This window comes from Chiloscyllium punctatum, chromosome 24, assembly GCF_047496795.1.
Source record: "Chiloscyllium punctatum isolate Juve2018m chromosome 24, sChiPun1.3, whole genome shotgun sequence".
NCBI lineage: Eukaryota > Metazoa > Chordata > Chondrichthyes > Orectolobiformes > Hemiscylliidae > Chiloscyllium > Chiloscyllium punctatum.
Window position 1 is genome coordinate 58,277,106 of NC_092762.1, and position 13,852 is coordinate 58,290,957.

The window sequence follows — 13,852 nt, forward strand, 5'->3', positions numbered from 1 at the left end:
GACATCAGCTTCTCGTGGTCTCAGATGTATTGCACCAGAGTGACAAGAGGACATTCATCAGTACATTCACAGTTCTGTGTTCCATGAGACATATTAGCTGCTGTCAGCATACAGGGAATGCGAGTCTCCTGATTTGATTGCCAATCAGTAGCTGACTCATTTTATCTACATATTCACTGCAAAGGTGACTGAGAGGTGACCTTAATGAGGCATATGAGACACAAAAAGTAATGAAAAAGGCAGGTACTAAAAGTTACTTCAAACTAAATAGGTTTGATAGAACAGGATAACACAAGTACACCATCAAGATGTAGAACTGATGTTCAGGAAGCTGTTCCTTACCGGAATGAACAAAACATGGAATGAACTTCAGATGGGGTAGAGAGAATGGCATCACCTATGAAACTAATTGGAGGCTGTAATAGTGTAATATTGGCTCTGATGACACTTACAGATGCAAAGCTCCCCCCCAAATGCATTGACAGTAAGGACAGATTTTGTGAATATTTTTTAGCTAATAATATTAGATAAGGCTGGGAACAAATAGGCTTCATGTTTCTCACCTCTGTCACCTCAAACGTTCGTTTTCCACATGGGACCATCTTGTACCACTTGTCATGCAGCATATCCATGAATCCATCAGATTTGTAGCGACTGATCAATTCAGAAATGTTGGAATTTAACCCTATGTTCTGGGGCAAGCCTATTCCATACCCTATAAAGACAAAAGAAAAATATTTTAGTTTAGATCTTCACCAACAGCAGTGAATCCTAAAGAGGTTAATAAAACAGGCAGGCGTTTCTCAGGAACCTGAGCCCTTGTCCAAATTTTAAAGCACTGACTTATGAAATCAGTTGCTGGCAGAGCGATGATCATCTTAGCACAGACTGGTAATCTGAGATGTATAATCAGTAGTGCAAAGAGCCATAATTCTGGCTAATTATTCAAATAGATAGATGATAAGGCCAGGGCACTGGCATCATTCACTGTGCTTCCTCAAGTAGTGCCATGGGATTCCTAACATCTCCCTGTAGAGAAAGATATGCCCTTGGTATAAATCTCATGCAAAAAATGGATTTTTGATGATGCTGCTCTCCTTCAGTACCATGTTGAAGTGTCTATATCAGTTATGTGCTGAAATTCTGTCAACAAGCTTGAATGTACAAGCTCTTGACATTAGAGGAGCACATGTTACCAATCAAGTCAAACGAACATCAGAAAAATGAAGTTATTTATTAGTTTTATGATTTATTTGACAGTTGCTTGATATCTAAGATTAGGTATCACATTGTGCATTCGTAATGCAAATATAAAGGAAATACTGTGTTGCTGTAAAGTCTGAGGGAGAATGCCTAATCTGATGCAAGGTAAAACGTACATTTTAGGCCCGAGCTGAAAGCTGTGGCTTTTAGAATCATATAATCCCTATAGTGTGGAAGTAGGCCATTCAGCCTATCAAGTCCACACTGACCCTCCGAAGAGCATCCCACCATGTGCACCCCCCACCCACATCTTTGTAACCCTGCATTTTCCATGGTTAGTCCATGTAGCCTGTACACTCTGGACACTGAGCAATTTCCCAGGGCCAATCCACCTAACCTGCACATTTTTGGACTGTGGGAGGAAACTGGAGCACCGGGTTGGAGAAAGGATGCGAATAAAGCACTGTCAAGGAAGATCTCTGCATTTGATTCTAATTTTATAAGAATTCAGAATGTGACAAAATGCTGCTTTTAATTTTTCTGAGTTTTTGTCTGACTTGTACACAACTCACACAGGGCATGTCACACCTTCAATGCATTATGTGGACCGACATGGCACCTACCGTTAAAGTTCACCTGAGAATGTAACTTCAAAAAAGTTCAGGAATTTATCTATGAAAGAATTAAAACCAACATGGTCATTCTAAAAGATGAGAGACTTAACAACAATCCAAGTCTTTCTCAATATATAATTCCAGTTACATCACACTGTAAACCTTTGCTATAAATTCTTGTGTCTTATGATCTTATACTCCACAACCACCTGATGAAGGAGCAGTGCTCCAAAAGCTAGTGCTTCTAAATAAACCTGTTAGACTATAACCTGGTGTTGTGTAATTTTTAACTTTGTACAGCTCAGAACAGTAGTTTCTTACCTTCGATGGCAAATGGCTTCCCCACTGTTATCAGCTTACAGTCAGCATCAATTGACACTTCATAATCCAACAGAGCCTTGTCCATGATAAATGCATCCAGTTTTGATGGATCACTCCTGCAATTCAAAGTAATTGTAATTAAAAGTGAGATCTCTGCCTTTTACAGAACAGAAAGTTTTATCTCTACCAGGATGTCTCATCTCAATTGCTGCAACTGTTTGTCTCTAAAGTTCTTAGAGTGGTACAGTTCACAGCTCTCTCACCACTATACTTAAATATACAGTAATACAGATTCAAACACAATCCCCTAGGTTAAGATTTCAATGCACTATTGAAGTAGTACTGCATTGTTACAAGTGCATTCATTTGGAAAGGTCATTAAATCAAGTTTCTCTTTTATGCATATCTCTTTATTTAAGAACAATACTTGATACAAACTGCAATAAATTTTCTAACCATATTTCTACAAAGGATTTTGAAAAACAAGCGAGCAGAAATGTATAGAAGCTACAGAGAATTCTTCAGCAGCTCAATTAAATCACTGGTACTGATACATCCCAGAAAATTGGGTACAGTGCATATGCACAAAGTTCACAATCTGTATTTAGTGATCAGAATCTTAAAGTAACAAACCTAAGGCTAACATTAATGGAACACTGAGGTCTTCAATTGAAACGTTTAGATCAGTGGGCAAATTGAATTTCTGCAGGAGATACATTTCATTGTAATATTAAAATTTTGCTTATAACATCATTTTGGAGTATACAAATATTAGTTATTGTGATGAAAGTGAATTACACAAAATTCACTTTTCCTGAAAGCATTTTGTATGTGACATTGGATTAGAAATAGTACTACAGATTTAATGGTCAATGATAAAGGAACAACACTCACTGTTCACTTCAGCTGACTAAAGATTTTTGAGATTTTCTGTCATTGGGTGATTGATATATAGGGGCTCAGCAGCATCTCTAAAAGAGCAGCCATCAATTCATACTCGAATCTACTGTAGCATTGACTCTGCAATGACAGTGTGATGAAATCCTTCTTTTTCTCTCTGCATTGTTTGTACAGAAAACCCTACCTTTACTTACTATCAGTGATAAGCTGGAGCTATGCCAAAGAATAAGTACTGGAGCTCAGTTTTTACAGTTGAGGAGTGAAATAACTTCACAGAGGACAGTGTCCCATCAACAAGTCACCCTTTATTTATACATGAACAGTCCTTGACTTTAGTACTGCCTCATTCAGAGTCAGGTACCAGAGTGTCTCTCACCCTTTTATGTCCACCAGGGCTCCCTGATTGGACCAGATTAACAGCCTCAATTGGGGAACTCATATTCTATTAGGTCCAGCTGGTTGACATCATTATCAACCAAAACAGTCACAGTCATTGAAGCAGTCCATGATGGAGGAGCTTCTGAGAGGGGGTTTCAAGGTCAGATTGGCAAAAGTGAAGTTTAATTAGACTTGATGACCCACTGTATCATTAATATCTAAGGGGGGGTACTGATTTTTCTTGATCACATTTGCTATGTGATGTGCTCTAAAGAAGGTTTGATATAGCACCCATGATTACCATATGTTTATTCTGAGTGTTAGAAATAAATTGTACATGTATTACAGTTCCAAATTTTATAGTAAAATTTATCACTGTACAAAACCATGAAACCTTAAGGTTTTATGTTAGTAGCAAGTATTCCGCAGACATGCACACACACTCACAAAATGGGCTAATGGATTTTAGAGAAAAGACATATTATTTTAAAAATAAGATTGAGTCAGGTGACCCTTTTATTCATGTCAGTAAAAATAGAACTACACGAAGCATTGGAACCAGCATTCACGTCAGGGCAAAATGATAAAATACAAACAGACTGTTGAGACAGTATGCAAATACAATAGACTTCTGTGGATTAGTAATTGTCATTACTCAATAATTGAAGAAATGGTTCACAATAGACTTACTAACTTCTTTTAGCTTCAGAATGGAATTTCAAAGAATGGATTTGGCAAAAAATGTTTTCTACTATGACGGTAAGAATGTGTCCCATTGTTTGACAATGGCTGAGTCATCAGAGACCACTTGAGAGGAAAATAAAAGACAGATACTATGGTCAAAAGACAGAAACAAGGCTCCTGCTAAGGGACATTTAATAAGGCACATTTATGGAATAGCAAAAAATGAGAAAAAAAATCCAGACAAGACAAGAAACAGGCGCTGACTAGGATCCACCAACAGCCAGAGAATTTAGACCAGCCTTTACTTACCGATGTGAAGGAGCAAATAATGTTTACAAAAGAAGGGTTCAATAGATCTCGACTGGAGTGAAACAGGGACACTTGTTCATGTCAGACAGTAAACCATTGTAAATCTGTAATCTTCAGACCCTATTTCTTCACAGGCCTGCAATGTATCAAGACTACATCTCAGGAGAAGTGAGTGTCACAGTGATTCCTGCTAATTTTTCAGGTGTGAGTACGTTACTCTTTTGTAATCACTTTTCCCTAAGTGTGTGTTTGCTTGAGAGTGGAACTGAATGTTATTGCAAATAGATTTCTGCTGTTCAGTAACAAAAATTTATCTTTCTTTTCTTTGAAACTTATGAGAAAATCTATCATTTATTTTTGAGAGTTATAGCACTCAAAGGGATTGAAACAATTTTCTTTTTACACGTGTCTTTGCGGTCGGTTGAGAGCTGGATAAAAGGGGAATGTCCTGTCATCTCTTCCCTGCCTGTAGAAATTGGATTGTCTTTAGGAAATGTTTATATAGAGGATTTCATTGGAATGAAAAACCTAGAAAGTTAGAAGTTGTTCAGTAACAACATTAACTGAGATCATAACAACTGGGAGCATTTGGTGGGATTTTTTAATTCAGTGGATTTAAAAGGAATCTGTGTTTATTTTAAGAAAGTACAGAGTATATGATAATTCTGGACATAAAGCAGCAGAAAATAAGCAAAGGAAGACAGATGAGTTCCTAATTGGAAAAGTTACAACAAACAGCCTACTCAGAAATTGAAGCAGAAACAGTACTAGAGAGTTATTACTGGAAAGGCAAAGTATTAATGATGAAAGGAGACCACCTCAAGTATCAGCTGATGAGGAATGGACAGTGGTCCATCAGATATTAATTCCAACTGAGTGTCAGAGTGAAAAGTTATAAGTGGCTCATGGAATTCCAACAGTAGGTTACATAGATATTCGGAAAAAGTCTAAAATATTAAAATATTTTTAATTGCTTGCATTACATTAAAATGTAGTCACATCTTGTCAAACATTCCATACATGGCAGATAATGGGGAAACCCCAGTCCTCGATGGAACCTGTGGCTTTAATTATGAAACTGGCTTTTGAAGAACCATTCAGCAGGACTTTAATAGATAGTGTAGTACACCAACCTAAACTCAGGAATGGGAATCAATATATTTTAATCATTAACCACAAAATTTCCTGAAGCAGTGTGTTTAGGGGAAATTACTACCAAAAGACAGTGGAAATGTTAGTTCAATTATTAACAAGATATGGATTACCTAATGAAATACAATCAGATCAAGACTCAAATTTTAAGTTAAAAATGTTCAAATAAATTATGATTATTTTGGGAATGATACAATTTATATCTTTTGCTTATAACTTCAAGGACCATTGGAAAGATGACATTAAGTATGAAGATTATGATTACAATTTATTGTCAAGAATGTCTTAATGATTGGAATAAAGGAATTCCTTTATTGCTATTCACCATTAGGATTGCTTCTAATGAGTATAATTTAGTCCTTTTGAACTGATTTATGGACATGAGGTGAGAGGACCAATTAAAAACAACTGGATTTATCAGGGTTCAAAAACAATGCTTCTACATATGTTTTTAAGTTAGACAAAAAGGTCACCAAAGCATGTGAGCTAGCTAAAAAATATTTGAAGGATGTTCAATACACAGTGAAAACTAAAGCTGATTAAAAAGACCAAAGTTTTCTTTTCCCCTGAAACAAATTGTTATTATCAGTCTCTGTAAAACCTTTATAAGAAAGATTCATTGGACTTTGTCACATCAGAGAGAAACTCACTGAGGGGAATAATGTAGTGAATAGTCCAGACAAAAGAAAGAATCAGTGATTGTGTCATGTTAACATGATTAAAAGATACTATGACAAGGATGAAATCTAGGATATAAGCATACTTATGGTGGTGAAAGAAATAGCAAGTGAAATAGAAACATTAGAACAGTTGGAGATCCACCAGAAATTGAATACTCAATTGGTGATACTCCAGCAAATAGATTGGAAACATGAAGATGCTTAAAAGGTTAAGATAACATCATGTTTTTTCATTCTGCGGACAACTGAAATGACTTACAAAGGCTATTACAGAATTATATTAATTTGTGGAAATAAGGAAAGATAAACAGGTTTGTTATTCTTTAATGTAAGACACATACTACCGATGAAACAATTCCCTTACAGACCCAAACCCAATCTGAACAGATTAGCACAAGCAAAGGAAGAGATTAAGTTCATAATAGGCAATGACATTTCTAAACCAAGTCATAATAGCTGGAGCTCACTTATTGTGATGGTGCCAAAACCAGATACGTCACAAAGGCTCTGTATTGTTTATCACAAGGCGAGTGGTAACAAAATTCATATCATGTCCTATTCCAAGACTGGAGGACTACTTTGAATCAATTAGGTATGCATGATTTATCACAAAGGTCAATTTGCTAAAGGGATACTGACAAGTTTCTTTGATTGATAGCATCAAAGAACCAGATATACTTTATCAATGCAAATGACTATTGTTTGGAATCAATAATGCACCAATTATTAACCAAAAGTGATAGAAGGAATCTGTAATTTTGAGGTTTACTGAGATTGGTTGATTGTGTTTGGTCCAACTCGGGAAGAACATTTACACCACTCAACTGAACTACATTGATCAGCTACAAAAAAACAAACAATTTGGTGATAAATCTGGCTAAGAGTAACTTTGCCAAGGCAAATGTGATTTATTTTGGCCACATTGTGGAACAAAGCCAAGTAGCAGCTAAAGAAGGGAAAGTACAGGCTGTTTTCCCTTGCCAAGAACAAAATGTGAAATGTTGCCTTACGTTGTCGTGAGTAGATTCTATTGCAGGTTTTATTGAGAGCTTCAGAACCATTATGATTCTGTTGAAGAACGGAAGAAAATTTGAATGGATTCCAGAGTGTTAAAGCATGTCAGAAAACTTGAAAGCACTGCTGACAGCTCCCCTGGTTTTAGCCATGCTGGCTGTTGATGCCAGTGACATCAGTGTGGGGGCTTTTTACTCTAAGATGATGAGATGGGGATTGGATGACCTGTTAGTAATTTTTCAAAGCAACTGAATGCATGTTAGCAAAAGTCTTCAACAACTGAAGAGACAATGGGCAGGATCTGACAAGTGGCTGAACAGTGTGTGCTGTCACAGAATCTGTTTCAGAATTCAGTGAGTTATCCAATGAGGTCCATCTGAATGTTGGGAGCAAGCTGTTGCATCTTTGTCTATTTGTCGAATGGTGAAGTGAGCTCCTTGCTGAGGAGCAGCAGATGGCCAAAGAAGGAGGATTATTGCTCGTCAAATACTTTATTAACACCGTAACTCACATCAGTAATTTTCACCTTCCGAGCTCATATGCTGAGCAAGTTAAATATTGAGAACTCTTGACTTTGAAAAAGAGGAGGTACCTGGCAACTTTAGCTCCTCACTGGCTGTGGACAGCCTCCATGTTGCTCAGGATCAAGCAACATCTCATGGCATGATCAATGGTCACCAGACCCCTCAACCACAGACATGCCTCACAAACATCATGGCAGCTCAGGACATTCAGAACCTGCATTGGAAGTTGCACAGCAACTAATATTGAATGGCTGCTTCGTGGATATTTTGTGCCAGGTAAAGGCAGCCACCTCATGGAATGGACCAAGTTGCACCTCAGGGTTAATCCGTTGGTCTCTTAGTGCTTGTTCACAACACCCCTGCCATGCCTTGCTGTGCCAATTAGTGCAGTCGCACATCCAGGCAGCTTGCCTTACTGGCCAGCAGTCCTCAGTCAATGGCCTAGACATCCTGCTGTGGAGCCTCGGGTGTGAAGGTGAATTGCTGCTGCCACACCCGGAGTGAGCAGAGCAGAGGTGCCTGGGCTTGGATGTGAAAGAGAGAACAAAGAGAGTGCGAAGAACAGTACAGCACAGGAACAGGTCCTTCAGCCGACCAAGCTGGTGCTGACGCATAATGCTTTTCTAAACTGAAAAGCTTTTGCCTCGATGTGGTCCTTATCCTTCCATTTCCTGCTTATTTGAATATCCATCAAGATGCCTCTTAAAATTGCTATTGCATCCACCTCAACCACTTTGTCTGGTAGCATGTTCCAGACATTTACCAACCTCTGTTTAAAAACATGTACCTCTCACATTGCTTTTAAACTCTTTTACCTGTCACCTAATCATTGTCATTTCTCCCCTGGGAAAACGACTCCCATTATCCATTCTATCCATGCCTCTCATAATTTTGTAAACTTCTATCAGATCGCTCCTCATCCTTTATGTTCAAGTGAAAACAAACCAAGTTTATCCAATCTCTCCTCATAGCTATCTCTCCCTCCAAGCCAGGCAACATCTTGATAAATAATTTCTGTAACCTCTCCAAATCCATCTTGCAATATGGCAACTAGAACACTACACAATATTCCAAACGTGGCCAAATTGCAACATGATTTCCTAATTTTTGTACTCTATGCCCAATGGTTGAAGGCAAGTGTGCCATATTCCTTCTTGATCAACTTATCCACTAGTGTTCCCTCTGCATAAGACCATCAGACATAGGAGCAGAAATTAGGCCATTTGGCCCATCGAGTCTGCTCCACCATTCAATCATGGCTGATACGTTTCTCAACCCCATTCTCCTGCCTTCTTCCTGAAACCTTTGATCCCCTTCAGAGGTCAAGGCGGTTACCTCTGGAAGAACTATCATTTTCTCCACAGAGATAGTGGACATCCTGCTGGTACCTGTGAGACAAAAGAGAAAGGAGGTGACTCAGCTACTGGTGCAAAGTGGTGTGCAAAACTGACACCAACAGTGGGGTTACTGTAAGAGTTCCAGTGGAATTAAGAAGGACACTTTAAGTGAGGAATTTTATGTCGCATAACACTCAACTCGTCACTCTCCAATGAAAGACAGACCACTGATTCTTACATCAATGGGAGGAAAACTATTAGAGAAAATTCTGAAGGAGAAATTTAATCTCCATTATATGGAGGTGGAAGTGCTGGATGTCTTGAAACACATAAAAGTGGATAAATCCCCAGGACTTGACGAGGTGTACCCTAGAACTATGTGTGAAGTAGTTACTCCGAAAGTTATAGAGAGATGGGTGACAGTGAGGGGGAGTGAGAGGAATCCCCTGCGGTCATTCCCCTCAAGAACAAGTATACCGTTTTGGATACTTGTGGGGGGGATGACTTATCAGGGGTAAGCAACGAGGTTCAGGCCTCTGGCACGGAGCCTGTCCCTGTTGCTCAGAAGGGAAGGGCGGAGAAAGGTAGAGCGATAGTTATTGGGGACTCAAAAGTGAGGGGCACAGATAGGCGGTTTTGCGGGGGTGACAGAGACTCACGATTGGTATGTTGCCTACCAGGTGCAAGGGTACGTGATGTCTCTGATCGTGTTTTCCGGGTCCTCAAGGGGGAGGGGGAGCAGCCCCAGATCATGGTCTACGTTGGCACCAACGACATAGGTAGGAAGAGGGGTGAGGGTGTTAGACAGGCTGTCAGGGAGCTAGGTTGGAAGCTCAGAGCTAGAACGAAAAGAGTCATTGTCTCTGGTTTGTTACCCGTGCCACGTGATAGAGAGTCGAGGAATAGGGAGAGAGAAGAGTTAAATGCGTGGCTACAGGGATGGTGCAGGAGGGAGGGATTCCGGTTTCTGGACAACTGGGGTTCTTTCTGGGGAAGGTGGGACCTCTATAAACAGGGTGGTCTACACCTGAACCTGAGGGGCACCAGTATCCTTGGGGGGAGGTTTGCTAGTGCTCTTTGGGAGGGTTTAAACTAACTCTGCAGGGGCATGGGAACCTGGACTGTAGCTTTAGGGTGCAGGACCTGGAGTGTAGGGAGGTTAGGAACATGGCATCGATCTCGAAGGAGGGTGCCTGTAAACAGGAAGGTGGCTTGAAGTGTGTATACTTCAATGCCAGAAGTATAAGAAATAAGGTAGGTGAGCTTGCAGCATGGGTTGGTACCTGGGACTTCGATGTTGTGGCCATTACAGAGACGTGGGTAGAACAGGGACAGGAATGGCTGTTGCAGGTTCCAGGGTTTAAATGTTTTAGTAGGGTCAGAGATGGGGGTAAAAGAGGGGGAGGTGTGGCATTGCTTGTCAAGGATAGTATTACAGCAGTAGAAAGGGTGATGGAGGAAGACTTGCCATCTGAGGTAGTATGGGCAGAGGTTAGAAATAGGAAAGGTGAGGTCACCCTGTTCGAAGTTTTCTACAGGCCTCCTAATAGTCCGAGAGAAGTAGAGGAAAGTATTGCAAGGATGATTCAGGAGAAGAGCGAAAGTAGCAGGGTGGTTGTTATGGGGGACTTTAACTTCCCAGATATTGACTGGGAAAGCTATAGCTCATGTTCGTTAGATGGGTCGGTGTTTATCCAATGTGTGCAGGAGGGTTTCCTGACACAATATGTAGACAGGCCAACAAGAGGTGAGGCTATACTGGATTTGGTTCTAGGTAATGAACCAGGCCAGGTGTTAGACTTGGAGGTAGGTGAGCACTTCGGGGGCAGTGACCACAACTCGGTGACTTTTATTCTAGTGATGGAGAGGGATAAGTGTGCACTGCAGGGCAACAGTTATAGCTGGGGGCAGGGAAATTATGATGCGGTGAGGCATGACTTAGGATGCGTGGATTGGAAAAATAGGCTTCAAGGGAAGAACACAAATGATATGTGGAGATTGTTCAAGGAACAGCTAATGGGTGTCCTTGATAAGTATGTACCAGTCAGGCAGGGAGTAAAGGGTCTTGTGAGGGAGCCGTGGTTTAATAAGGAATTGGAATCCCTTGTGAAAGGGAAGAGGGCGGCCTACGTAAAGATGAGGCGTGAAGGTTCAGTTGGGGCGATTGAGAGTTATAAGGTAGACAGGAAGGATCTGAAGAGAGAGCTAAGAGCAGCGAGAAGGGGACATGAAAAGTCCTTGGTTGGTAGGATTAGGGAAAATCCAAAGGCCTTCTATAGGTATGTCAGAAATAAAAGGATGACTAGGGTAGGTATCAGTCCAGTCAAGGATAGTAGTGGGAAGTTGTGTGTGGAGGCGGAGGAGATTGGTGAGACACTAAATCAATACTTTTCGTCAGTATTCACTCAGGAACAGGATACTGTTGCTGATGTGAATATTGAGTCACAAGTGATTAGAATGGATGGCCTTGAGGTACATAGGGAAGAGGTCTCGGGAACACTGGAAAAGGATGAAAATAGATAAGTCCCCTGGGCCTGATGGCATTTATCCTAGGATCCTCTGGGAAGCTAGGGAGGAGATAGCGGAGCTATTGGCCTTGATTTTTAGGTCATCGTCTTCGGGAACAGTGCCAGAAGACTGGAGGATAGCGAATATGGTCCCCTTGTTCAAGAAGGGGAGCAGGGATAGCCCGAGTAACTATAGGCCAGTGAGTCTCACTTCTGTTGTGGGCAAAGTCTTAGAGAGAATTGTAAGGGATAGGATTTATGAACATCTGGATAGGAATAATGTGATCAAGGATAGTCAGCATGGTTTTGTGAAGGGCAGGTCGTGCCTCACAAACCTTATTGAATTCTTTGAGAAGGTGACCAAGGAAGTGGACGAGGGTAAAGCAGTAGATGTGGTGTATATGGATTTTAGCAAGGCGTTCGATAAGGTACCCCATGGCAGGCTAATGCAAAAACTATGGAGGTATGGCATTGAGGGTGCATTAGAGGTTTGGATTAGGAATTGGCTGGCTGGAAGGAGACAGAGGGTAGTAGTTTATGGTATAGGTTCATCTTGGAGCACAGTTACTAGCGGTGTTCCACAAGGATCTGTTTTGGGACCATTGCTGTTTGTCATTTTTATAAATGACCTGGAGGAGGGGCTTGAAGGCTGGGTGAGCAATTTTGCGGATGACACGAAAGTCGGTGGAGTTGTGGACAGCGAAGAAGGATGTGGCAGGTTACAGTGCGATATAGATAAGTTGCAGAGCTGGGCAGTAAAGTGGCAAATGGAATTCAATGTAGCTAAATGTGAAGTCATTCACTTTGGTAGGAGTAACAAGAAGATGGATTACTGGGCTAATGGTAGACTACTTGGTAGTGTGGATGAGCAGAGGGATCTTGGTGTCCATGTACACAGATCTCTGAAAGTTGCCACCCAGGTAAATAGTGCTGTGAAGAAGGCATATGGTGTACTGGGCTTTATTGGTAGAGGAATTGAGTTCCAGAGTCCTGAGGTCATGTTGCAGTTGTATAAGACTCTGGTGCGGCCTCATCTGGAGTATTGTGTGCAGTTTTGGTCGCCATACTTTCAGAAGGATTTGGAGGCATTGGAACGAGTGCAGAGGAGGTTTACCAGGATGTTGCCTGGCATGGTAGGAAGATCGTATGAGGAAAGGCTGAGGCACTTGGGACTTTTCTCATTGGAGAAAAGAAGGTTTAGGGGAGATTTGATAGAGGCGTACAAGATGATTAGGGGTTACAGTGATAGGGTTGACAGTGAGAACCTTTTCCCGCGTATGGAGTCAGCTGTTACTAGGGGACACAGCTTTAAATTAAGGGGTGGTAGGTATAGGACAGATGTTAGGGGTAGATTTTTTACTCAGCGGGTTGTGAGTTCATGGAATGCCCTGCCAGTAGCAGTGGTAGACGCTCCTCTTTATGGTCATTTAAGCGGGCATTGGACAAGCATATGGAGGTTATTGGGCTCGTGTAGGTTAGGTAGGCTTCGGTCGGCGCAACATCGAGGGCAAAGGGCCTGTACTGCGCTGTATTTTTCTATGTTTTTCTATGCTCTAAGCTAGGGAAGTGATTTCTAGGCTCCTTGCAGAGATATTTGTATCATTGATAGTCACAGGTGAGGTGCTGGAAGAGTGGAGGTTGGATAAAGTGGTTGGAAAGGTGGTAAGGATAAGCTAGGGAACTATAGACCAGTGAGCCTGACGTCAGTGGTGGGCAAGATGTTGGAAGGAATCCTGGGGAAGAGGATGTACATATATTTGGAAAAGCAAGGACTGATTAGGGATAGTCAGCATGGCTTTGTGTGTGGGAAATCATGTCTCATAATTTGATTGAGTTTTTTAAGAAGTAACAAAGAGAATTGATGAGAGCAAAGAGGTGGACGTGATCTATACGGACTTCAGTAAGGCATTCGACAAGGTTCCCCATGGGAGACTGGTTAGCAAGGTTAGATCACATGGAATACAGGGAGAACCAACCATTTGGATACAGAACTGGCTCGAAGGTAGAAGACAGAGGATGGTGGTGGAGGGTTGTTTTTCAGACTAGATGCCTGTGACCTGTGGAGTGCCACAAGGATCGGTGCTGGGTCCTCTACTTTTTGTCATTTAGATAAATGAGTTGAATGTGAGCACAAGAGGCATAGTTCGAAAGTTTGCAGATGACACCAAAATCAGAGGTGTAGTGGACAGCGAAGAAGGTTACCTCAGATTACAACAGGATCTTGATCAG

At 41.1% G+C, this 13,852-nt stretch overlaps 1 protein-coding gene across 1 annotated transcript in view; it reads right to left on the bottom strand.

Moving 5' to 3' along the window:
- Window positions 1–13,852, bottom strand: part of grin3bb (glutamate receptor, ionotropic, N-methyl-D-aspartate 3Bb) — a 79,778-nt gene that overhangs the window by 4,426 nt on the left and 61,500 nt on the right. Inside the window, exons 5-6 of the mRNA XM_072593919.1 lie at window positions 2,139–2,254; window positions 564–715 (exon numbers count right to left, since the gene is read on the bottom strand). Of these exons, the coding sequence (XP_072450020.1) occupies window positions 564–715; window positions 2,139–2,254 (268 nt within the window). The remainder of the gene's footprint in view (window positions 1–563; window positions 716–2,138; window positions 2,255–13,852) is intronic.